This window comes from Paroedura picta, chromosome 5, assembly GCF_049243985.1.
Source record: "Paroedura picta isolate Pp20150507F chromosome 5, Ppicta_v3.0, whole genome shotgun sequence".
NCBI classification, from domain to species: domain Eukaryota; kingdom Metazoa; phylum Chordata; class Lepidosauria; order Squamata; family Gekkonidae; genus Paroedura; species Paroedura picta.
This window is the reverse complement of record NC_135373.1, coordinates 12,684,067-12,706,063: the sequence shown is the minus strand read 5'-3', so window position 1 is coordinate 12,706,063 and position 21,997 is coordinate 12,684,067. Positions and strand designations below refer to the sequence as shown.

General features: G+C 49.7%; 1 protein-coding gene across 2 annotated transcripts in view; it reads left to right on the top strand.

The window, feature by feature from the left end:
* The window catches only part of RASGRP4 (RAS guanyl releasing protein 4), a 36,387-nt gene that overhangs the window by 4,272 nt on the left and 10,118 nt on the right, over positions 1-21,997 (top strand). Inside the window, exons 2-11 of one of the 2 annotated variants that reach the window (XM_077336546.1) lie at positions 7,204-7,409; positions 8,647-8,752; positions 10,718-10,780; positions 11,421-11,552; positions 14,964-15,111; positions 17,297-17,470; positions 18,524-18,640; positions 19,189-19,464; positions 20,502-20,582; positions 21,032-21,136. In XM_077336546.1, coding sequence (XP_077192661.1) covers positions 7,204-7,409; positions 8,647-8,752; positions 10,718-10,780; positions 11,421-11,552; positions 14,964-15,111; positions 17,297-17,470; positions 18,524-18,640; positions 19,189-19,464; positions 20,502-20,582; positions 21,032-21,136 — 1,408 coding nt within the window. The remainder of the gene's footprint in view (positions 1-7,203; positions 7,410-8,646; positions 8,753-10,717; positions 10,781-11,420; positions 11,553-14,963; positions 15,112-17,296; positions 17,471-18,523; positions 18,641-19,188; positions 19,465-20,501; positions 20,583-21,031; positions 21,137-21,997) is intronic. The other variant, XM_077336547.1, reaches the window with a different exon arrangement.

The following is a 21,997-nucleotide window of genomic DNA, read 5'->3' as shown; positions in this document are numbered from 1 at the left end:
TGTAGAGCTGAGGGCCTTGTCGGATGTCTCTGGGTCCTGCAGGGCCTGCAAGATGGAGCTCTTCGCCAGGATTTTGGTTGAGGCTGGGCCGAAAACCGGGGGATAAGAGTGGGTCCTTTCCAATCCTTGTACCCCCTGGACCCCCTGGGAGGGGGCCTACCATCGCCCCCAGATCTAGACCTACATCTGGTAGCCATAGTTGGGAACAGATGATCTGAAGATGAAGGGCCTAATGAGGGATTGTTGTGATAGCCATCTGTACTATTCTCATCTGTTTTATATTGTGTTTTTATGTTTTTATTATGTTGTGAACCACCACGAGCCAACTTGTCTGGGAGTGGCAGGATAAAGGTCCAATTAATAAATTAATAAAAATAATATTTTTATCAGGGAAGACCTCAGCCTCTCTGCCCTGTGGCTGGCCCTCCAGGAGAACTGGGTGGCCTCTGCGTGATATAGGATGCTGGACTGGAGGGACCCTCCCTGGTCTGACCCAGCAGGGCTCTTCTTATATTCTTATCAGGGGAAGGCCTCAGCCTCTCTGCCCTGTGGCTGGACCTCCAGAGGAACTGGCTGCCCCTGTGTGAGACGGGAGGCTGGACTAGATGGACCACTGGTATGATCTAGCAGGGCTCTTCTTGTGTTTTTTTGTGTCAAAAGCAGGAAGGGGATTTTGAGTATGGAAGTGACTACCCATGGTTCCATTTATAAATCTGGTGGTTCAAGCAGATTGGCTAGAGATTCTGGTTTGGGGTTGGGGTTTGGGGTTGGGGTGGGGGGCATCATCTGGGCATGGAACTGGGGTCGCTACGTCCTCTGCCAATGGCCAAAGGGTCAACTCTTGGGGCCTTTTCGCACGGGGATCTTTGTTGCAAATTGTTTGCGGAATGAAAAATCGCCATTTAAAATAGTGGAATTCGTCGTTATGCATACCTGCCTTTGTAGTGGAATCAGTTGCGTTTTTTAGCGTTTCCCACAGGCTTCCGGTCTCGGCAGAAATCGCTAGAAAGGAAGCACTATTGCCAAGCTCGTCCCGCCCCTGGCCGTCAAGCAGCCAATGGGCAGCCGTTAGCATGCTCCCAAACAGCCCCTTTCCCTTTAAGAAAGGTTTTTTTAAAAAAAAAACAGACCCATAGCAACGAATCTAGGTAGATTCGTTACAACGGAGAGACCCATCCAGCTGCCTAATGTGAGCTGTCATTTGATCGTATGATCGTTGGCACGCTGCCTCGAGTGATAAAAAAAAAATCCCCCCCCCCTCTCACGGGCCCGATTTTTGGCTGAATTAATGTGTGAAAAATAAAGGGACTTTATTTCAGCAAACGGGCTTTTATGTGGTTTGTGCTTAGTGACTAAAGGTAAAGGACTGAAGCCAGGGAAGCCTCTAAACAGAAAGAGGCTCGCTGGTGCGTTTATCCCCGCTCGCTCGGAGAAAAAAAAATGGCGATCGCTTCGCCGGAAGTTTGGAGGACAGGCTCAGGAGGAGGGACTTTGAAGAACCCGCAACAATGGTAACGCACAGGTCTTTAGCGCTAGTGTTGCAGATTGGTTGCAGGAGTGTATCGCTATCCGGAGGGTGAATCCACTTTTCTGGGCCATTTCGCACGGCTTCAAAATAGCACAATGGTTGCTAATTGAAAACGCTACTAATTTGCCTTAACGCACGACGTCGCAGACAATCTGCAACACTCCTGAAACCAATCAGCAAAAAGCGCTTCGTTGTAGCGCTTTCAGGGGAATCCAGAAAAGTGGATTCACCCTCCGGATAGCGATACACTCCTGCAACCAATCTGCAACACTAGCGCTAAAGACCTGTGCGTTACCATTGTTGCGGGTTCTTCAAAGTCCCTCCTCCTGAGCCTGTCCTCCAAACTTCCAGCGAAGCGATCGCCATTTTTTTTTCTCCGAGCGAGCGGGGATAAACGCACCAGCGAGCCTCTTTCTGTTTAGAGGCTTCCCTGGCTTCAGTCCTTCACCTTTAGTCACTAAGCACAAACCACATAAAAGCCCGTTTGCTGAAATAAAGTCCCTTTATTTTTTACACATTAATTCAGCCGAAAATCGGGCCCGTGAGAGGGGGGGGGGATTTTTTTTTTATCACTCGAGGCAGCATGCCAACGATCATACAATCAAACGACAGCTCACATTAGGCAGCTGGATGGGTCTCTCCGTTGCAACGAATCTACCTAGATTCGTTGCTATGGGTGTTTTTTTTTTTTAAAAACCTTTCTTAAAGGGAAAGGGGCTGTTTGGGAGCATGCTAACGGCTGCCCATTGGCTGCTTGACGGCCAGGGGCGGGACGAGCTTGGCAATAGCGCTTCCTTTCTAGCGATTTCTGCCGAGACCGGAAGCCTGTGGGAAACGCTAAAAAATGCAACTGATTCCACTACAAAGGCAGGTATGCATAACGACGAATTCCACTATTTTAAATGGCGATTTTTCATTCCGCAAACAATTTGCAACAAAGATCCCCGTGCGAAAAGGCCCTCTGGATTCCCCTAAAAGCGCTACAACGAAGCACTTTTTGCGGGTCGGTTTCAGGAGTGTTGCAGATTGTCTACGACGTCGTGCGTTATGCCAAATTAGTAGCGTTTTCAATTAGAAACCATTGTGCTATTTTGAAGCCGTGCGAAATGGCCCTTGGTGTAACAACATTAACCTGAGATTCAAGTGGGGAGCCGTGTTCGTCTGAAGTAGCACAACAAAATCAGAAAAACAAAATCAGAGTCCAGGGGCACCTTTAAGAACAGCAAAGATTTATTCAAGGCATGAGCTTTTGAGTGCATGCATAGTCTGAGGAAGAGTGCTTGCACTCAAAAGCTCACGCCTTGAATAAATCTTTGTTGATCTTAAAGGTGCTACTGAACATTAACCTTAGAGAGCCAGTTTGGTGTAGTGGTTAGGAGTGCGGACTTGTAATCTGGCATGCCAGGTTCGATTCTGCGCTCCCCCACATGCAACCAGCTGTGTGACCTTGGGCTCGCCACGGCACTGATAAAACTGTTCTTACCAGGCAGTGATATCAGGGCTCTCTCAGCCTCACCCACCCCACAGGGTGTCTGTTGTGGGGAGAGGAAAGGGAAGGCGACTGTAAGCCGCTTTGAGCCTCCTTCGGATAGGGAAAAGCGGCATATAAGAACCAACTCTTCTTCTTCTTCTTCTTCTTAATCAATATGCAGGAGGTTGGGTAAAAGAGGTGCTTCCTCATGAGTTTGGGGGTACGAGATTCCCCCCAATCTAGCTTAGCCAGGCTGACCAGAGTTTCTTGATATTGGGATGGCAAAAACAGGGGTTAAATATTCTGTATTCACGAAAGCAAGACGATAAAAGAGTTTTATAAACATATATTGAGCTTACTGTTATTCTTTGGTGACAAATCCATGCCAAAATTTAGGTCGACATAGACCAGAAGAATTCAGCCTGGTGGAAGGGTTTCACCATATCTTTAATTACAAAAACCCTTTAATAAAGCAGCCCCTAAAAGGCCGGAAGAACTCAGGGGTTATGCAGCTGCAAGTTTACCAATTGGCCGTGCGCCCTGACCTTTTGCACCCTGGGCCCAAATTCTAAGTGTATAATAGAAATCAAGCATAAATGAAAATGGGTTACATTAGCAGACAAGCAAAACAAATACTAACACTTCAGCAAGTATAAACCTTCTATGAAAAAGGGGACAAAATTGACGTTTTTATTAAAATGAGAGGACAGCAGAGAAATGTGGAGAAAAGGAAACTGTCCCCTTCATAAAGGTACGTATGGTCAGCCTAAGCTAAGTTATTGGAAAGGGAATGGGCAGAACGTCCACACAACCGGAAGTCAAACAGAACCCGCACGAAGGCAGGAAGAGCAGATTTCAAAAAGTCAGAGAGGAACTTGGGCAAGAGACAGGAAGTGCGAGGCAGAATTTGGAGCTTCCAAGTATAACGGGGTTGCTGTTGGAGGGGGGGGGTGCTGGTAGTGAGGGAAGGTGGACAGGATCGGAAGGTAACTGAAGGGCCTGGAAGGCTTTGTCAGGCTCCAGGGAACCAATTGATAAGAATGCCCGGCTTCCAAGTGGTGGCCCTGGACCTCCCAGGATGAGAAGTGATTTCTAGGTGACAGAGAGAAGTTCCCCAGGAGGAAATGGCCGCTTTGGAAGGTGGACTCTGAGGTCCCTCCCCTCCCCAAGCCCCGCCCTCCTCAGGCTCCACCCCCACTGCCCTAATCTCCAGACATTTCTCAACCAACAGCTGGCAATCCTATGCAGTGCTGCGAAAGACAACGCAAGAGAAGGGAGAACAAAAAACAATCCCCACCTGAAAAATAGGGAAGAAACTCTGGTTGAGAAAGACAGGTGTAATATATGCCCCATACGTCCAAAAATTTTTGACGTCACACGTTTTGATCTGCGAGATCTTTATCAGAGTTCAACACAATTGCACACAGTTACAAATCTTTATCCATCCATGGTTCCTCTATATATTTGTGAAACAGCCTGTGGGTGGAACGTGTCCAGCTGTCCAAGATGAAATAGGGCCAATCAGGGTGCAGCCCTGCCCCTACAGCTCCCTCCCTCCCTCCCTGGAAGCTGCCCCAAGCTGCTGACAGACACAGAGAGAGCTGAACCTGCTGCGACAGAAGGAGAGAGAGACAGAGACAGAGAGCTGCCCCAAACTGCACACCAGCCCTCCTTCCCTCCTACAAACCAGCCCTAATTACCTGCTCTGCTCCTGCTGCCAGGCACACTCAGGGAGAGAGAGACACAGAGAGAAAGATCTGCACCTCCCAGTATCCCCTGGGTCCTTGCACCCATTGCATTCCTGCATGCAATGGGCTTTCTTGTTCGTACAATATAAGTATAAAAATACTTTTTTTCAAGCAGGAAGTGAAAATGTTTACTTAGGTTGAATGCCTTTACCTTTCTTCGTGCCACAATTTGCTACTGTTTTAATTACCTTGAGCTCTGTCAAACAAATTGATCATTTAATTTTTTAAAAATCCTTTTGGGTTTCTCAGGCTCTCTGGTTCTCACCAGTGCTGGGGCAGAGAGATGCCCTTGTGGTCCAGCATCCTGATTTCTCTGGTATCTCTACCTGAGGAACCACCACAGCTGTTCATGTGTTACAGGAATACATGTACCATCTACATATATACGATTTAAATCACTAGTCAGTGAGACTTGATTTAGGATCACGTTTTCCTATGTAAAGGCTTCCATGGGGCCGGCCTTAATATTTACAACTTTGGTGATGGTTTCATTTTAGTGCAATAGCTTTTCAAGTTTGTTTTAGTGCCATCAAGAAATTAATAATTGTTTATTTACCACTTGAGATAGATAATTATGAAATCGTTACAAGGTGAACTCTCTCTGGTTTAATAGGTTAATCCTTCATATTTGGACAACTTTTATGCAGTACTTGATTGGGAGGAGAAAAATAATAATTAACAATAACAGTTTAACTAAAACAAGAATATTACATAGCAAATGTATTCTTGTATTTGCTTAAACGCCTATGAGAATACACTCACAAAGTTCACAAGAGTCATAAGTTAAGAGCAGTGGCTTCTAATCTGGCAGGCTGGGTGTGATTTCCCGCTCCTCCACATGCAGCCAGCTGGGTGACCTTGGCCTTGTCACAGTCCTGTTAGAGCTATTCTCAAAGAGCAGTCCTGTCAGAGCTCTCTCTGCCCCACCTACCTCAGAGGATGCCTGGTGTGTGGAGAGGAAGGGAAGGCGATTGTAAGCCGCTTGGAGGCAGTGAAAAGCAGGGTATATAAACCAACTCTTCTTCTGGAGTATTCTGCTCAAAAATGTTTCACTTTTGTTTGAACTGCTTGCCTTTCATTCCTCACTCTCACTCTTAACTCTCAATATCTCTTTCTTATCCAGACCTATTCCACCCCAAACAATTTTATATTCGCTGGATTTCTTGAAACTTAGCACTTGCACAATAAGGGGTTAGTTCTGTGTGCATAGATTTGCAGAGAGTCTCTTAACTGTGTTTGCTTATTTTATAACATTTTTCTGGTGAAGAAGAGGCCTGTTATCTCTGCAGTCACAAATTCAGAGTTTTGAGAACTGCAAAACCAAGAACCTGTGATAATATCTTCTAGAATCTAGATAGAGAAATTGCCCCAAATAATCTTACGGAAACATGATATTGTTGGGAGAGCATGACATTGTGAATGGATTAATAGAATTAATTTTATTATTAATTAATAAAATTAATTAATAAAACATTGCACAAATGTACATAATTAAAAAATAAATCCATATTTCATTATTAATAACATCTTAAAGAGAAAACTATATTCGGATAGATTTTTCCCCAAGAAGCATTCTATTTTTTAAAAAATCCAATTTAAATTTTAAAACTCTTATTTAAATTTTTTAAATATGCTTTTTGTTTATTTAAATAATCTTTGATTTTTATCCATTTCAATAGTACAAAAATCCATAAATGTTAATACACCTAACTTTGTCAAGTCAAAAATTATTTAAAATAAACATATACGCTAGTTTTTCAATTTGCTTTAGATTTTTAAGAAGTTTTTAAACTGCATTGAGAGCATGGTATAGGGGGACTTCGCAGGCACTCCAGTGTGACTGGAATTAGAGATTATTACCTGGGACTTCTGTATATAGACTAAAAAAAAAAGGGAGAGGGGAAGAACTTGAGATGAACAAATAAAAAACGTAGACAAAGTGACACACCTTGATCAGGAATTTTTCTGACTCCCACCCTGGATACAGAGGCTGGATAGAGCAGCAGAGTGTAATTTATAGTCAGGCCTGATGCAAAAGAAGTCAAGGCTCCCATTTAATCCCAAAGAATTTTTTTTGTACTCTGTTTTTTTAGCTACCTGGAGGCGTCTCAAAGCAGCTTACAATTTCCTACCCATCCTCTCCCCACAACAGGCAACCTTGTGAGGTGGGTCGGGCAGAAAGAGCTCTGAGGGAACTGTGACTGGCCCAAGGTCACCCTGCTGGCTGCATGTGGAGCAACGGGGGGTCAAACTGGGTTCTCCAGATCAGAGGCTGCTGCTGGCTCTCCATAAAGAGTTAAAGATTTCAATCACGCTCAGTCATTATTACCTGGACTTTGTCAAATGGCCCCTTGGTATTTTCACTTTGCCCCAAGGCAAGCGGGGCTAGAACCGAGCTTGGTTGAGCTCCTGGTCCATTTTAGCGTCTAAATGCAGTTCGATATCTGTCTCCGCAGCAGGAAATCACGCGCAGAAGCTCCTAACTCAACCGATGGCGGCATCATCCTGGGCACCGGCAAAATCCGCCGTCGGAAGAGCTGGCGCCGCATGACCTGTCCGAACCCCAGGGAAATCAACCAAGCATTGGCCTCCATCCCCCTGGGGGAACTGAACCACGCCTGCACCCTCGACGACTTGATTGAGAAATGCCTTCGCTCCTTTGGTAAATGACAGGGGAGGGGGTTGAGGCATCGGTGCCCTCCGCTTAGTGGCCTCTTGCCTGACCAGATCAATCACAGACAGATGCCTCCTTTAACCAGAACGATCCCTGTGGCAGAGTCAAGCTGGCAACTAAGAGAGCCCGGCCTCTCCTCAGATCTCCAAAGGGAAGCCGGATCAGCCCAGGTTACTTAGTGCTGGGATGGGAGACCCCCCCTCCCCCTGCCCAGAGGCAGCCCAGGGCAAAATACTGCTGCATGTCTCTTGCCTTCAAACCTTAGGGGTTGCCATGTGCTGGATGCTTGAGGCTGATCCTGCATTGAGCAGGGGGTTGGACTAGATGGCCTGGATGGCCCCTTCCCACTCCATGGTTCTAAGAGAAGAAGAAGAGCTGGTTTTATAGACCCCACTTTTCACTACCCGAAGGAATTCCAAGCCGGCTTACAAACACCTTTGCCTTCCTCTCCCCACAAACCACGCACCCTGTGAGGCAGGTGGGCTGAGAGAGCTCTAAGAGCCCTAAGAGAACTGCTCTGCAAGAACAGCTCTAAGAGAAATGTGACTGGGAGCATGTGGAGATGCAGGAAATAAAACCCGGCTCTCAAGATTAGGGGCTGCCAGCCTTTAACCCAGAATTTCGTGAAACCCTGAGGTTTCTTGATAGCCCTGGAAGAGTTTACTGAAAGGGTGGGAGTTAATTATTTTTTTTAAATTTATGAAACATTGATTGGATGGTATGACTATATACGGTCATGTAGACCCCTGAAAAATCAATCAATCAATCAATCAATCAATCAATATAAATATAAGATTGCCATTGATGGGCCTGGCGAGGGGAGGGGGTCCGACGTGGGTGTGTCCACAGCTCTGCTTTCCAGCCATAATCTGCACGATCTTCAAGTTCTTCCCCTTCTGGAGTTTCTTGAAGCCTGAAGAATACTTCAGGGGTTTCTCAATGGTAAAAAAGCTGAGAAAAACTGCTTCATGTTTCACCACGCTGTCTCTCAGCCTGCTGCAACTCGCCGCATTTCTCCCAGCGTAGAGACTTCAATGCGCTTTAATATTGCTAATTATCCATAATCCATTTTCAGCAAGAATTGCTGGAAACCGTGTTAGTGACATGGAGCACCTGTTAGCCGTCATCTGTCCCAGTTTCAGTGCTTGACTTCTCTGGAGCCCAGCATGTCTCTCTGTCTTCATGCACAAATTAATCCACCAACTTCTTCTGCTCCCTTTTCCAGATTTGGACGGCAATCTATGCACCACTGACTTCATGGTAAACATGACATTAACAGTCCATAGCTGGGTGGTTCCATCGGCCGAACTGGCCCATCAGCTCTTGACTTTATATCCTTTGTATGGGCACTTTTCTTGCTTCTTCATCCACCACAAGAAATGAGCTCCTTAGGGTTCAAAAGAGCTTCCAGTATTGAGGTCAGGGAGATGATGGTCACAGATAATTTGAACTGAGAGCAAGCTGTCTTTTTGTACCACGCTTTTCACTACCCAAAGGAATCTCCAAGCAGCTTAAAAGCACCTTTCCCTTCCTCCCCCCACGACAGACACCCAGTGTGAGAACAGCTCTAAGAGAACTGTGACAGGCCCAAGGTCAGCCAGCTAGCTGCAGGTGGAGGAGTGAGGCTTCAAACCTGGTTCTCCAGATTAGAGTCTGCCACTCTTCAACTTCTGCCCAATGCTGCTTTTCAGCACGGATCAGAGAGTGCAACTGCAGAGATGGAGAGCAATCCCGCCGTCTCTCAATTTGCCTCTTGAAACTAACCCTTGGAGGTGACAGCTCCTTCCCAGGAGAACACCTCAGCAGCTAACCCATTTAAAATGGGTAGATAGGGTGGGCCCTCATTGGGTGGCAGGTTCAGGCAACAAGCCCCCCAGCGTCACTTGATACTTTGGAAGTAGCACAAAAGGATAATGCTCAGTTGTGTGCGTCTCAATCTGCTCTTTGACAACCCCCAGGATCTTGAGGCCGGCCCAAAGACATGTCCTTGCTCCCCAGTGACTTTAAGCCAGGGGTCTCCAATGTGGTGCCGGCCACAACACTGTGCTTCACTGGGTCACTGGGAAGCCACGTCAGCCATGACATATTGGGTTGGGAAATTCCTGAAGATGTTGGGGGTGGAGCCTGAGGAGGGCAGGGTTTGGGGAGGGGCCTCAGTGGGGATAATGGACACCTTCCAAAGTGGCCATTATCTCCAGGGGAATTGATCTCTGTTGCCTAGAGATCTCCAGCTACCACCTGGAGCTGGAGAAACTGACAGACTGGCTATGAAGAAATGTGAAGAAGAAGAAGAAGAAATGGCTTTAATTCAAGTTAGTCCACGATGCCATAACGTGGACCAGTAAACGTGGACCAGTTTGGTGTAGTGGTTAGGAGTATGGACTTCTAATCTGGCATGCCAGGTTCGATTCTGCACTCCCCCACATGCAGCCAGCTGGGTGACCTTGGGCTCGCCACGGCACTGATAAAACTGTTCTGACCGAGCAGTGATATCGGGGCTCTCTCAGCCTCACCCACCCCACAGGGTGTCTGTTGTGGGGAGAGGAAAGGGAAGGCGACTGTAAGCCGCTTTGAGCCTCCTTCGGGTAGGGAAATCGGCATAGAAGAACCAACTCTTCTTCTCCTTCTAAAAAGAGATTGCCTCAGTGGCTTCACTGAGTAATAACGTATTTTACATGCAGTAACAATGCTGGCTTGCAAATGTCTCTGAGCAATGTAGCTGAAATCACAAAGTATAATAGTTGTATGCAGAGAATTACTGGAGGAGGACTCCCGAGGTCTGTAGGCCATGCCCCCGCAAGAAGGATTTTTGGCCAGTAATTCTCTGCATGCAACTATTTTATTTTGTGATTGCAGATGCATTGCTCAGAGACATTTGCAAGCCAGCATCATGGCAACATGTAAAATACATTATTACTCATTTAAGCCATGGAGGAAAGCTCTGAAAATGTGTCTTTGAACTGGCCCACATTTGGGCCTCGTGTGCTAACTAACTTGAATTAAAGATGTTTCTTCTTCACTCTTCTTCATAGCCAGTCTGTCAGCTTGTGGCTACTGACAAGGCACTTTCTCCCTACTGCCTGGAGGTTGACAAGCCCAAATGTATGGCTGCCTTTGCCTCCCATGGCAGCTGAATTGTAGCTGTATCCAGAATTCCAAGGGCACCTGCATGCTCAAAAAGGCTCTGGACCTCAGCTCTAAGTTGTTAACTCCTAGAAGAATGCAAGAGGGAACTAGACTGCAACTACTGAAAGGCCAAAACCATGAGCCACTGAAACCTTAACTCAACTTGCTACGTTCCAGGAAGCATCACGAGAGAATCAGCCAGAACGCCAGCTGAGGATCTGCTACTTTCTCCGGTCTGAGTTCTGCTTGCCTCATCTCCACAACCCCCCAACCATGATCCTGGCTGCGTCCACTCCTCAATAGGGTCGCCAGGTCCACTTTGGGCAATACTGAACCTGGAGATTTGGGGATGGAGCTGGAGGAGGGTGGGGTTTGGTGAGGGGAGGGGCTTCACTGAGGTAGAATGCCGTAGAGTCCATCTAGTGATAGTGGGAGATCACCCAGAGAGTAATGGCAATGTGGGATTCACTGCCACAGGAAAGTGGTGATGGCTACAAGTGTAGACACCTTCAAGAGGGGATTGGAGAAACATCTGGAGCAGAGGTCCATGCGTGGTTATACGCCACAAGGGGTAGATGGAAAACTTTTTCTGGGGCAGGGGTGCTCTGCCTTCATGGTGCTTCAGAGGGCAATAGTGGGAGGACTTCTGGAGTTTTGGCCCCACTGGTGGACCTCCTGGTGGCCCCTGGGATTTGGCCACTGTGGGACAAAGAGTGTTGGACTGGAGGGGCCACTGGCCTGATCCAACATCTCACATGTTCTTATGAGATCTCCAACAAATACCCGGAAGTTGGCCCCCCTCTTGACTGTCCTGGGCAGAGTTGGCCCTGCCCATGTGCGATCCAAACTGACCAGTTTCCTTTCCGGCTTCAGGTACTGGCTCCTCCACTACCCCGAGGCCTTCCGGGTGGACCTGCAGTTGGAGGAGGCCTTGGCTGAGATTTGGGAGGTGGTGAAAAAAGAGGGCCAGGAGAGATATTGCCAACTGCTCGATATCTCCAGCAGGTGAGGGTTGTCTCCCAGCTCAGGAATCGAACCCTGTCATGCAACGACGGGGGGGGGGGGAGGATGCCAAAGAGTGGAGGTCCTGACAGAATGTTGGGATGGGGTAAGCAAGAAGAAGGGTTAAAACGGCACAGGCAAAATGGTCGAGACATTCTGGCCAGCAGCAACTGGGCAGGGAGCTGTACGTTGGGTGTGTTAGAGTGAGTGACTCACGGGGGGGGGGGGGGAGGCTGTGTCATCTCTTTGAATGCAATGCCTCTCTTTTTCCAACAAGCAAGTCCCAGTGAATTCCTTGTTTCTGTATACTTCGTCAGTGTATAACGTAACAATCCTCATCAAAACGAAAAGAGACAATGAATATGGCACCACTTACAAGAGGCCAATAATTGCGGAGATGCAGCTACCACTAACGACTCTAAACTGCCTGTTTGCTTTGTATTTAAACTTGTAAATGGTGGTTGTAGTTTGAATGGCATGAACAACTGACACGGCACATTCCTGAAGATGGAGAGAAGATGGAGATGAAGACGGTAAAGCATTTGCTAATTGTATCTCTTTTCCTCCACTGGTAAGGATTGTAACCTCTTTTGGGGAGGGATTCAGAGATTAGTGGTAGCAACATTTCCACAATTACTATAAACCTCTTGTAAGTGGTGCAATATTGTCTTTTTTTTTGGTCTTTTTTATTGTCTTTTTTTGACTAGCCCGAAAGCCCGTTGCACCCACCTGGTCGTCCCGCTGGCGACTGGGCCGACGGCTCCACAGCCAGGCGGCTTGCTGCACATGCTGGGTTGAGTAGCGGGTGACCCAGGGCACCGCAGGAGCGCCCTCCTCAGCGAGCAGGCAGCATCCGGCTGTGAAGCTGCATGAGCGTCTCACGGCTGGCTTCTGGGGGCGGGTGCTCCAGGGGCCAGCCCAATCCGGGTGCACCCAGCTTTGCTGGGCATGTCCAGATTGGCCCATGCATCCAGAAGTGGAGTCTGGACACTCGGATATGTCCCAGACACCGCTCCTCCCACAGGGACTCTTCACAAATATTAGAGCCATAGATGAAGAATATGAAAACAAGGGTAATTCACTGGGACTTGTTTGTTGGAAATTGTGCTGGGGATTGGCCATTCTCCTGTTAGGAAGTTCTCTCATTAAACTGTTTAATGGGCCTTCATAGATTCATAGAATTATAGAGTTGGAAGGGACCTCCTGGGTCATCTAGCCCAACCCCTACACAATGCAGGAACTCATGACTCACAACTACTCGCCCACCCACAGTGACCCCAATTCTATGCCCAAATGTTCCCCTCAATCAAAAATTTCCCCAAGAATGCCTGTTATCTGCTGGTCACCAGTTTTGAGTAACCAAGGCGGACAGGGGTCACTTTGTCATAGCATATTTCATTGGCACAGACAAAAATTGTAGCGGTATAGTAACCTGCATTGCATGGATCCAGTCTGTTGCAACCTTGTTGGATATTGGAATAAAGAAGACAACTTTTATATGCACCTTTGAATTTTTTGGTTGGTTTTGCCAGCTATGCCACAATGTTTCCTCCCCCTCCCTGCACTTACAGATCCCACAAAGAATTACACTCTGTGTGTGTGTGTCGGGGGACCCACCATCCCAAAAGAATTTTACCGTTAAGTAAGAAAGCACCATACTCTGGTGCCATTCCTAAAAGAGCCTACACTTACCCAGAGGTTCGAAGACAAAGGACTCACCTCTACAGAGAGAAATGGGGGCTTTCTGTGGGGAGTGGGAATCTTGTGTCAGAACAAACAAAAGAATAAATGAGGATTTCTTACTGGACAGTGAGATCTCTCTGTGCTATTTGATCATGTAAACTGGCTGTGTGCCTGAGAATTCCTTCCCATTCTTTGCTTTCCCCCATTACTCCTCGTGTCATGGAAGCGAGAGCCTCTTTTCTGTCTTCACAACCGTCCTGTGAGGATGAATTGAGAGGATCTGCCTCAAGGTCACCCATAGTTGGGTGAGCTTCATGATTGTGTGTGCATTCGAACCCAGGGCTTTCTGGTCCAAGTTGGGTACTCTTAATCTCTACACCAGACTGTGACGCATTGATCTTTAGGACATGGACCCTGGGAGTTCTAGATACTGACATTCCTGAAACACACCAAGAAAACCCCGAGACGGTTGGTTCTCAGTAACTCACCTCTGTTGGCAGAGGTGCAAAGAGGTGCAAAACACCAAGCTGTTTAAAGAATAAAAATAGTTTCATTATGAAGAAAAATGAAATAGAATCATAGAATCATAGAATCTATGTTGGAAGGGGCCATACAGGCCATCTAGTCCAACCCCCTGCTCAACGCAGGACTAGCCCTAAGCATCCTAAAGCATCCAAGAAAAGTGTGTATCCAACCTTTGCTTGAAGACTTCCAATGAAATAGAGAGACAGTCCTAAAAAACTTTCTCAGTCTTTCTCAAATGTTTAATGTTGATAAATCCCTGAAACATTCTTCAGGTTTCAAGAAATCCCAGACATGGTACAATCATGCAGAATCATAGAATCACAGAGTTGGAAGGGATCTCCAGGGTCATCTAGTCCAACCCCCTGCAGCATGCAGACACAACTACAAAAGACAGTTGGGAAGAGGCCCCTCCCCTTCCTACCCCCTCCAGGCCAATCACTGGCCATTTTGGGAGGGGTGGGTTGATATGACCATATATGGTCGTATCACCCGATATATGCTTAACAAATTTTAAATTATATTAAAAATAATTAACTCCCACCCGTTCAGGAAACCCTTCCAGGACTGTCAAGAAACTTTGGGGTTTCACAAAACTCTGGTTGAGAAAGCCTGATCTAACTGTTCTGTTCCCTGTTCAGGAGGCAAGCGTGTGTGTGTGTGTGTGTGCACTCAAGGGAACAGGAAGTCCTCAACTGAGCCAATCAGAATGCTGGAGAAAACTATCAGGCAGTTCCTGATCTAACTATGCTAAATATACCTCTCTCCCAATGCCCCCTGCAGGACATTCCTCATATGCTGTTAAATCATGCACACTTCTTGCATATGCCAACAATCTCCTCACAATGGAACCCAGGCTCCCTAATCTCTTTCTCCCAGCCTGGCATAGGACCACAGGAATCAGGGTTCAACTCTCCACCCTTCCATAAAGCACAGCAGGCAGCCCAGGACCAAGCAGGACCAAGCAGCCTAACTTACCCCACAAGGTTGCTGGAAGGATAAAAGGGCGGAAGGAAAAGGAACAATCAAAATGCAATAGATTGCCCTGGCCATGCTAATGCATTGAGTGGGCTTCTCTCTTCTCTGTTCCTTCTGCATGTCTGAGCAAGAGTTTCTCTAAACGTGCTAAGAGTTCCTCTGAGAGCGCCAAGCTCTGAGCACGTCTCGAGGCCCGACCTAACCTGGCTTTCATTCCTTGTGTTCCACCAGCCTCGACCACATCCCTCTGCACAGCTTCCAAAACAGCCCCAGCTGCAGCAAGAAGCGGAAGGTGTCGCTGCTTTTTGATCACCTCGACGCAGGCGAGTTGGCCAACCATCTCAGTTACCTGGAGTTCAAGGCCTTCTGCCGCATCTCGGTAGGAACCGGCCGACACCACTGGGCATGCAACTGTGCAGGCTTCTGGACTAGCTTGGATGTTGTTTTTGCCTGCAAGTTTCCCTGGCTAGACGGGCCACCTGAGCTCTCTCGAGGACTTGCACATTGGATGGCATTTCTGACACATCTGAAGGTGGAGGGAGAGGTTTACTAGCCAGGCTCCTGTTCAAAAAGGAGAGAGAAAACGAGAGCTACATTTCTAATTTCTTCCCGTCTTTTCCAAAACTGTTTCTTGACACACAGACATATTCCTGGAATTACAGTTCACTAAGACGTTTAACCCCATCCCACAACAGGGTTAATAAAGGACTTGGGATTTCTTAGACTCTATCAGCTTAGCTTCTTAGACTCTATCTCTCTTAGCTTTCTCAGCCCGGGTTTCATGACCCTGGGGTTTCTTGAAGACTGTGGATTGGAATTAATTTTAAATATTTATATGGTTGTGTTGACCCACCCACCCCCTCCCAAAACAGCCTGGAGTGGTGGGGAGGGGAAGGGAGGGGAGGGGCCCCAGGAGGGCGTGTCCACAGCTCTGCTTTACAGCCATAATCTGCACTACTTCTGGCCTTTCTTGAAGCTTGGAGAATGTTTCAGGGGTTTCTCAATGGTAAAAAAGTTGAGAAAGGCTGCTCTTTCCAAAACTCCTCATTTATTACAATACTAGATTTAAAGCCCATTTCACATGCAAATGAAATGGGCGCTAGATGGCCTGGGAGAAGGCCTACCCCCCACCCGAGGCTCTCTGCAGCCTTCTCCTGGCCGGCGGAGCGGCCGGGAGAAGGCGGCGCAGCCCACCACTCACCCGTGGCTGTCTGGAGGATCCAGGCAGATTCCCTAGGCGGGTGAAGCAGCCAATGGGAAGCCGCGCTTCGCTTGGGGCTGCTTGGGGCGGGATGGACACTCGGAGGGGCCAATCAGGAGCCGCTTCGCGGCTCCCGATTGGCCCCTCCGAGTTTTTATCCCGGACAGGGCCCACCCTAACTCCTCCCACACTGCCCTTACTGCTTTATTCAGTCCGTGGCGCTCCACGCCACGGGGCTGTTTAAAGATATCCTTCCGCAACCTTTTTCCCATTGAGAAAACCCGACACTTTCTTCAGGTTTCAAGAACCCCCAGAAGCAGCACGATCATGCGGAATATGGCTGGGAAGCACAGCTGTGGACACGCCCACCTGGGGCCCCTCCCCTTCCCACCCCCTCCAGGCCCATCCTTGGCCATTTGCGGTGCGCGTGAGTCAACATGAACAGTTTCGTGCCTGAATTAAGGTTTGAACCCAGGCCTGCTTAATGAAATTCCTTTACAGCCTTACATTCCTCTTTAGAATCGGTTAGGCTGGGAAATTCCTGGGAAACTGGGGGGTGGAGCAACCTCAACAAGGCCTAAAGCCAGGGATGTCAGTCCCCAGCTGGGAGCACGGGAGCCCCCTGGTTTCACAGCTCACCTCCAGACTGCAGAGATCCATCTCCCTGGAGAAAAGGGCTGCTTGAGAGGCGGGACTCCATGACATTCTAGTCCACTGAGGTCCCTCCCTGCCCAAATCCCTCCCTCTCCTGGCTCCACCCCCAAAGTCTCTGGGCATAAGGTGTTCAAAGAACTTGATACCACAAGATGTAGTGATGCCCACTAGTTTAGATTACTTTTTTCGAAAAGGATTTGCTTGATGGAGAAGTCTATAAGGAGCCTTGGTGGTTTCATAGAGCAGTGGTCCCCAACTTTTCTGAGGTTGGGGACTGGCAGGGCATCGGGCCGCGGGCTGCGCGGTCCACACCCACACATCGGCCGCGCCCGCGGGCCATGCCCGCACATCGGCCCAGCCCTGATTCTCTCTCCCCGCTCTGCCGCAGTAAGAAGCTTCCCGGGCCACAAGCTTGCTTTTTTACTGCGGGGGGGGGCGGGGGGAGGGAGCCGCGGCCCGGCGCCATGGCCTTTGCGGCCCGGCACCGGGCCGCGGCCCGGCACCGGGCCGCGGCCCGCAGGTTGGAGACCACTGCCATAGAGCCTCCAAGCCCAGAGGCAGTCTACCTCTGGATAATGTGTTGTGATGGCCTTTGTTGTGACCCCCGTGCTTGCCAACCTCCCTTGTGGGGCATCCAGTTGAGAACAGAATGCAAAACCTTTCCTCTGATCCAACAAGCCAAATACTCATGTCCTTCTCTGCCGGACAGTACCGGGACTTCCAGAGTTACGTTTGGAACGGTTCGGTTCGTGGCAGCCCGGCCCTGGAGCGTTCCATTGCCCTCTGCAACAGCATCTCCCAATGGGTGCAGGTCATGATCCTCAACCGGCCAACCCTGCAACAGCGGGCAGAAGTCTTCACCAAGTTCATCCACGTCACTCAGGTGAGGCTGCATTCTCTGGCTGGGCTGGGCATCCCAAGGAAGAGATGGAGCAGGAGTGTTTGGAGGAGGAGAACCCACTCCAGCTGAGAGGGCTTCCGATTCTGCTGACTCATGGCAACCTGTAGGGCTTTCAAGGCAGGAGACCGGGACGATGGGGAGTCTGTGTGTGTTTGAAGGGTGACATGGAGGAAAAGAAGGTCAATGCACTCTTGGGCTGTAGCAACAGAGGTATCACAGCCAAATCACAAGTCGTCATAGTCCTGCTGCAGACCACATTGGTCAGATCCCACCTGGAGTCCTGCATGTGGTTCTGGAGGCCTCACTTCAAAAAGGACGTGGACAAAATGGAGAGGGGGCACAGGAGAGCAACTAGAATGATCCAGGGCCTGGAGACCAAGCCCTGGAAGGAAAGGCTGAGGGGAATGTCCAGCCTGGAGAGGAGGAGGCTGAGAGGGGACAGGATGGCTTTCTTGAAGTATTTGAAAGGCCATCTCTTAGAGGGGGGCAGGGAGTGGTTCCTATTGGCAGCAGAGGAGAGGAGCCACAGTCATGGGTTTAAACTGCATAGAGAATGATATCGGCTAGATATCAAGGGGGGAAATCTCACAGTCCAAGCAGCTAACCAGTGGTATAGGCTGCCTAAAGATCTGGGGAGCTCCCCCTCATCGGGGGCTGGACAGTAGCTAGACAAATCCTTCTGGATGCTTGAGGCTGATCCTGCACTGAGCATGGGGTGGGGCTAGATGGCCTCTGTGACCTCTTCCGTCTCTAGGATTCTGTGAGTTTAATTCAGCCATGGGATGGGCTGCCTCAGGAGGTGGGGAGCTCCCCCACACTGGCGGTCTTCAAGCAATGGCTGAACAGGTACTTATCCTGGATCCTTGAGGATGATCTGTCACTGAGCAGGGGGTGGGACTAGATGGCCTGGATGGCCCCTTCCCACTCTAGGATTCTACCTGTAAGCACAGCAGAGAGTGTTTGGATTCTCTTTCTTTCCAATATTCATACCAACTTCCTTACTTCCCCTTCTTCCTATTTCTTCTCTTGTTCCAGAAGTTACGGCTGTTGCAGAATTTCAGCACCCTCATGGCAGTCGTGGGGGGGCTCTGCCACACGGCTATTTCCCGCCTCAAGGAAACCCGTGCTCTCTTGCCCTCTGACGTCACCAAGGTAGGGAACGTGGGGCTTGTGAAAAGAGAGAAACCTTTGCCTATGGGGGAAGGCAGGTGAGGTTCCCGTTTACCTGCTTATGGCAGGAGACCTTCAGGTAATGGCGGCTCTTAATTGCCAATTGTCCTCGAGAAAATCATGAAAAAGAAAAGGAGGGCGATGTTTATTTATAGGACGTTTTTCCCATAGAGTTCTTGACAAATCCTAGAGTTCCATTTGTCACTTCCTGGCCACCCTAGAAATCCCAAGGAACTCTAACTTCCTGTAAATAGATGAGATCTTGTTTTTCTTTTTACTTTTTTCCTCGGACATTGCCCCCCCCCCCACTCCACCACTACCCTCTCTGTATGTGAGCCATTTCCTGCACAGAAGAAGATTCCCAATTGCTGGGTGTCTTGCAGCCTGATGAGCCTTCAATGCCCAGAATCATTAGATGCCATTTTGAAAGTTGGTACTAGTTTTGATGTCATGGGAGGAAACGGGATCAACCCCTGCCCCCCCCCCCACTGACCACAACATCCTCTTGGCTTTTCCTTCCCGTTCCCCAGACACTCTCTGAAATGACAGAGCTGCTCTCTTCGTTTGGAAACTATGGGGCCTACCGACAGGCGTATGCTGATTGCAGCGGCTTCAAGATCCCCATAGTGGGCGTCTACCTCAAGGACCTGGTCTCCCTGCACGAGGCCCTGCCAGACCGGGTGGCCGGGGGCCAGCTCAACCTGAGCAAGCTGCAGAGCTTGTATGAGCCAGCACGGGAGCTACGGACGTTGCAGCAGGCCGAACACCCCTTCCGAGCCAACAAGGACCTTGTGGATCTGCTCACTGTGAGAGGCGCTCGAGGATCTCACGTGCCATGAGAATAAATGGGGACCCATGGGGCTAGGCCCACAGGGAATAGGAGGCTGTTAGTGGGGTTGCCAACCTCCAGGTGGTGGCCGAAGTACTCCTGAGGTGACCATTGACCTCCCCCCAGGCGACAGAGATCATCCGCTGAGAAGGGCCACTTTGGGAGGGGGAGTCCATGGCTGAGGCCCTATCCTCTACGCCACAAAAATTAAGCATGCTGGCAGGGCCTTATGATTAGTCCACGGATGTCTGAAGAGCCACAGTTCTGCCCCTCCTCAAATCCCGCCCTCCCAAGGCTCCACCCCCAAAATCCCAATCCTTTCCCACAATCAGGAGCGTGTTTAGCCCTGTATTTTGTCACGTTGTGCCACCACTGCTGCGGAGTATGTGACTGCGTGCGTTAGGGTCACAACGTCTGTGTTGCTTAGTAACTACCCTGAGAAGGAAGGAGCCTCCGCCACCCTGTCACCTAGCAACCGGCACAAGGAAACACATGCCTGTTCCTTGTGCAGCTTGGAAATTGGTTGTTATGTGGCTCAGCATCAGATCGCCTAGCAACGGTTGCTGTAGAGGAACAGAGCCTAACAGCAGGCTCTTGCGTGGCCTAGTAGTCACCATAGGGTGCTGCCCCCTCTCCTGCGTACCCTGCTGTGGATCAATGCCCTTCCTCCTTCCTCTTGCGTCTTCTGCAGCTCATAGGTCATGGCATCGAGGCCACCAGTGTTGGAGGGACCAGGGAGGAGGATGATCAATACGTTGCTTGGCAACCAAAGGAAGAACATGGCAACTCTGCCTCTTGCAGGCCACGGCATTACCTCTACAGGATATGTAGCAATTCTACCCAAGCACACAATTTAAGCTCGCAGAGAATAATAGGGTTATGTTGGCCTCCCTAGGGAGGAGCAGGTCCAGAGAGCGTTACCCATTCCCCCTAATTTGCAAAGCAGCCTTCCTAAGGGCAGAAAGGCAGGTCACGGATTTTGGAAATAAACTGAATAATTTTCTTCTGACTCAGCTCTCCCTAGACCTCTACTACACAGAAGAGGAAATCTACACACTCTCATATGCTCGTGAGCCCCGCTGCCCTAAATCCTTGGTAAGAGGGAGGGGAAGGGAAGGAAACTGGGTAGGGCAGGAGCCCCCAATGTGGACACCACTGGGGCTGCCCGCACCTTTCATGGTGCCTACCAGGGTTGGGACTTCAGCGTCCGAAGCTGCTCCGGGCACAACCGGCCACTTCGGACGCTGGAGCGCCCAACCCTACTCGGCTCTTAGAAAGAGGGCGGGGTGAGGCAAAGCTTGTGCCCAGCAGGGGCCCTCATAGACTGTGACAATTAGAAGCAAACAGAGTTACTATGGGAGTTCTGTGTACCCCGAAATGTTGTGCTTGGATCCGCCTCCTGCGGCAGCCATTTTATGATGATGCTCATCACTGTATGTCAGGATTCCAGATGTGCTCCCAGGCTCAAAAAAGGCTTAGGGATGCCTGGGCTGGAGGGTTTGTCCATCTCATCTCTTAACTTCAGTCCTCTAACTATGTCACAGCCACCTACCCAGTTTAAGCCTCCTGTGGTAATGGAGTGGGTGCCCAGGGTGGCCACAAGACCGGACAGGACCACCATCAGGAAGCACGTCCAGCAAATGGTTGAGGTAAGGAAAACCTGGAGGTATTTTGCACTGAGCGAGAAATCCATGTTGATAGGAGGAATATAGGATCAAGAAGATCCGCCACCTCCTGACAAAATCCTAACCTTCTAAAAATGGTTGTGATAATATTTTGCTACTCAGGGCCAAGGAGACAATCCTTCAGGAGCATCCCTGATAACAAACCGCAAATAAAGTTACTCCAAAACCACAGAAATGTCTTAACCGTAACCCATGTAAGAGCCCTGTTGGATCAGGCCAGTGGTCCCCAGCCTCCCGTCTCACCCAGGGGCCAGCCAGTTCCTCTGGAGGGCCAGCCACAGGGCAGGGAGGCCGAGGCCTTCCTAAGGACATCAGGGGAGCCCTGCTGGGTCAGACCAGGGAGGGCCCATCCAGGCCTGCCTCCCCTCTCACCCAAGGGCCAGCCAGTTCCTCTGGAGGGCAGCCACAGGGCAGGGAGGCCGAGGCCTTCCTAAGGACATCAGGGGAGCCCTGCTGGGTCAGACCAGGGAGGGCCCATCCAGTCCAGCCTCCCATCTCACCCAGGGGCCAGCCACTTCTTCTGGATGTCCAGCCACAGGGCAGGGAGGCCAAGGCCTTCCTAAGGACATCAGGAGAGCCCTGCTGGGTCAGACCAGGGGTCCACCCAGGGGTCCATCCAGTCCAGCCTCCCGTCTCACCCAGGGGCCAGGCAGTTCCTCTGGAGGGCCAGCCACAGGGCAGGGAGGCCGAGGCCTTCCTAAGGACCTCAGGGGAGTCCTGCTGGGTCAGACCAGGGAGGGCCCATCCAGTCCAGCCTCCCGTCTCACCCAGGGGCCAGGCAGTTCCTCTGGAGGGCCAGCCACAGGGCAGAGAGGCCGAGCCCTT